At 34.2% G+C, this 4,050-nt stretch overlaps 1 protein-coding gene across 1 annotated transcript in view; it reads left to right on the top strand.

Moving 5' to 3' along the window:
- The window catches only part of LOC122147924 (SLAM family member 7-like), a 35,008-nt gene extending 34,025 nt beyond the window's left edge, over nucleotides 1-983 (top strand). The window contains exon 3 of the mRNA XM_042771884.1: nucleotides 868-983. Coding sequence (XP_042627818.1) covers nucleotides 868-983 — 116 coding nt within the window. The remainder of the gene's footprint in view (nucleotides 1-867) is intronic.
- The last annotated feature ends 3,067 nt before the right edge of the window (nucleotides 984-4,050 follow it).

The raw sequence follows: 4,050 nt of genomic DNA, 5'->3' as shown, positions 1-4,050 counted from the left end.
GCGGCGGCAGCAACAACACTACAACGAGAATAAAAGGTTTGCCTTCTTTCTTTGCGTGAACATCTGTGCAGCGTTATGCAAAACTTCCCACATACTGATGTAGATATGTGGGGGCGTGTCAGAACGAGCCGTTTCAGGGGGGCGTGGACGAGTGTTAACTTTTATAAAGAATATCTCTTTGGATTTGAGACTTTAGTCTTTGCAACTTTACAGATTTTCTTTATGCACCAATAGCTTGTAACACTCCATATAGAAAGGAAAAATTTAAATCACATCATATGACCCCTTTAATATATGATTGTATGAAATTAATTTAATACCTGGAAGTGGAAAAAGCGACATAAAGCAATTTAATATGCTGTAAACTAAACATGGATGTGTAAAAATTGCAAAAGTGACAAGCAGAAGTACTAATGAGAGTATAATAATAATATTTTAGATATGCACAAGTCTGCTGTTATTTGCAGTGAGCTTTGTGGTTAATTGTTACTGAACCAGATTTGCACAGATGAGTGTTACTTAGGGCATTCTCATGTTTAAACTTTTAATAGTGTTGTTACATGGAAATCATGTTGAAACTGTCTTGAAAATTTGAAGCTTTATCATTTATTTTGAAATAACTTTTAGACGATAGATTTTTGTTGTTTTACTCTTGTCTGAGACACAGATTTTCAGTCTTTTATCAGCTATGAAATCCATTAAAAATATAATTATATGTTACAAACTATGACGATATAAATAGACACTGAACATAAACATTCCTTTCATTGTTGTTTGTCCTTCTGTACCACCCTTGACCACACTAACTGTGAAAATGTGAAAGACTCATTTTAATTCTATTGTGTTTGTACTTTCTCACTCATACAGAAAATATAGCTAATGTCAGACTTATTGGTCCAGAAGAATCATTAATAGAGGAGAATCATCTGCTAACATCAGCTCTGGAACTGGCAGCATCCTCTCTGTGCAGTGGATCAAGATAACAGTCCCTCTGTCTCCTAGCAACAGCATCATCTTCTCATCTGATAACAGATCAGTGTCCATCCAGTCCAATTAAGAGATCAGACAGTGCAGAATATCCAATGTACACGCTATATAGAAACCCTGCAATAAATGGGGCAGCAAAACTCAACCTGATCATCAGCTGTGAGTGTTAAACATTCAAAATCAAGGTAGTTTGAGCTCAAGCCTGATGTAAAATACCAGGTGTTTATTTGGTGCTCAGTTTGTCAGTGGAGTCTTTTTGTTTATGCTCTAGATGGACCAGAAGATGTTTCTGTTATGGGTGAGGATGTGTGGTGGATTTAGGGTTTGTGTTGCTCTTTCTGTTCTGCAAGGTCTAGACCTTCTGCCTCCATTCCAGCTGGAAGTTTTAATGAGACAGGAACACCAATGTGAGACCCACAAGACACATTCACCAATAAGATGAGACTGAGCTTCACACACACAGTGGAGATTCCACATCCTACTGTAGCCTGGAATAGTGTTACAAAGAAAACCACCTCCACACAGAAACATAGCTTTACTAAGTTAAAAGGTGAGAGAAAAAGAACAGAAACTAACCTGAAATGGAGTTCCCAGAGTTTTGATAATCAATGCTTTGACCTTAATTTACCACTTGTTCAAAAGGAACTTTTTGTTTTTTTTAGAGCATTATATTAAAATATCCACTGTTTTGTACATCTCTGCTTTATGTAATTGCCTTGTGTTGTTTTAAATTATTATTTTATTATTTTATTTGTTTTAATACATGTTAAAGTGTATTGCTGTTAGTATTTTGTGTAGTAAATGGCCTTGGTCTTTTGATTCTTGTATCTTTTCCATAGAAGGAGGAGGAGGAGGGCTGTCATCAGGGGCGATAGCTGGGATTGTTATTGGGGTTTTAGTGGCAGTTGCAGGCATTTGTGGTCTGATTGTCTATTTAACAAAAACTAATAAAATGTGAGGAATATTGTATATTTTGGTGTATTTGTTTGTATTTGAACTTTTGATTTAGTATTTAGTAAAATTTTGTAAAATTATGTACAATTACAGTGACTTTCTCTGAAAATGTATGTGATAAATCAAGTTCTACACACATGTATGAACTTTATGATCTCATTCTTATGTGATTTTATTCCTGTTTTATATCAAACACAGTGTTTCTGAATTTCAGTGAATTTTCTTAACATTTGAATAGTGATATTTCATACATAATAAAATGACCACAGTAACTGTAACTGTTATAAAGTGAATTTTTTGTGAGACACAAATGAAATGTTGTAAAGACAACTAATTTGTAACAAAAATGTCTTTGTGTTTTTGCTTTTTGCCAAAGTTAAACCAACAACAAAAAGGACAAACAAGTGGAGGTATGTTTGTTATTCATTCATAATGCCAGCATTAGTATGATTTGATTGAACAACACAGCTGGCATTTACTGACCAATTTATATCTAGATTGCGCCAGTAATTACATTTATATAATGGATTTCAGATTAACTATTCATATTACAGATGATTCAGTATATATTTCTTTCAGTATCAAATTCATCGAGTCTTCTTTCCTTAAACAGCAGCACAAAGCAGAACAGCAGGAGACAGTGAGTAACCTCTTCAGTCTCTTCTGAAAGTGAAAAAAACCTCATCCATCAATAGAAGCTCATCCATCAATAAGCTCTTTAATTGCACTTGCTTAGTTTATTTTTTACAGTAAGCTCAAATGGACTTTAATACTTTCACGTTACTGCACAAGAGACGTACTGATGATCACTTAAACTATATACTTAAACTATGGATATTGACAAATATTCAGTCATGAGCAGGCATTAGCACTGTTTATAGTTTATAGTTTATCAGCAACATATTTTTACATTTAATTTAACCTCAAGTGACAACATCATTCTTTCTGATGTTTTTTGTATAATTTAGAAAAAAAAAATGTTGGGCGCAAACTATAAATAAATTATTGATTTGCAGAAGGCTAGAGGAGATGGAGCGATCCCAGGGGAAGATGAGTAGCGAACATATATACGAGAATGACAAACATGAAAATGAGTATGAGAATGATATGTATGAAAATGTAAAACTTGAAAATTAAAGAAGGCCAAGGGCTCCCTACTCCTCCTCAGGTGAGCAGTCCAGTCCAGTTCATCCATTCTAGAGCATCATATGTGTGTTTCCAGCTGCATCACAAAATAAGTGTTATTAATTCTTTTCTGTGGCTTTGCAGTAAAACAATAAGGAAGTCATTTGGTTGGTTTTATTTTTATTACATGCTTACAATGTCACGTCTCTCTGTTCAGGTATCAAATCCTCCTCCCAGCCGCGGTGAGGAAGTGAAGACACTAGAAACACATCTACTGCAAAGATGATCTATCAGGCTGTATCATATATATTTTGCCTCCTTTTTTTGTACAGTTTTAAAGATACAAAATTGTGGATGACCTATTACTGAAATATTATAAACTGTTGCATCAACTGTCTGCTGTTCCTATGTGTACTCCACTCATGCAGTTTAATTATAAACTTGTTCCTCACCATGGACAAAAAAGGTATTTTTTTTCCTTACTTAGTTCCTTACAAAGTCCACAAATACATAAGAGAGTATATTTCTGCTTAACAGTAAAAGATTAGGGGTAAAAAGCCATTACCGTATACACTGAGTTATAAGCTAAATGTCTATTAATGACGTGAAAACATAGAAATACTAAAATAGGACAAAGTACTAATAACATAGAATCATATCTGCAGATCTGGTATTGTAATGATCATTTGTAGGCTCATGTGGAATCTGCACACACAGAACTCAATAGAAAGCAGTTGAATTTACCAGTTCTTTAAATCCTACATGTTTTGTCATCCTGTCTGTGCTCATTCATTCAACATTTTTGTGTTTTACATTTAAATATGAATTATATTTATATTAATTTATAATGCATAAATTACTCGAGCTTAGCTATACTATTGACCACATGCCATGTAAGTTCTCACTGCCTCCCAGGGGAAATCTCATCCTCATTCTCTCTTTCCTGCACTGGGCCAATAAAAGAAGATAAAACTGATAGTGGGT

The sequence above is a fragment of the Cyprinus carpio genome, chromosome A16 (assembly GCF_018340385.1).
Source record: "Cyprinus carpio isolate SPL01 chromosome A16, ASM1834038v1, whole genome shotgun sequence".
Classification (NCBI taxonomy): Eukaryota; Metazoa; Chordata; class Actinopteri; order Cypriniformes; family Cyprinidae; genus Cyprinus; species Cyprinus carpio.
This window is presented reverse-complemented; position numbering and strand designations above follow the sequence as displayed.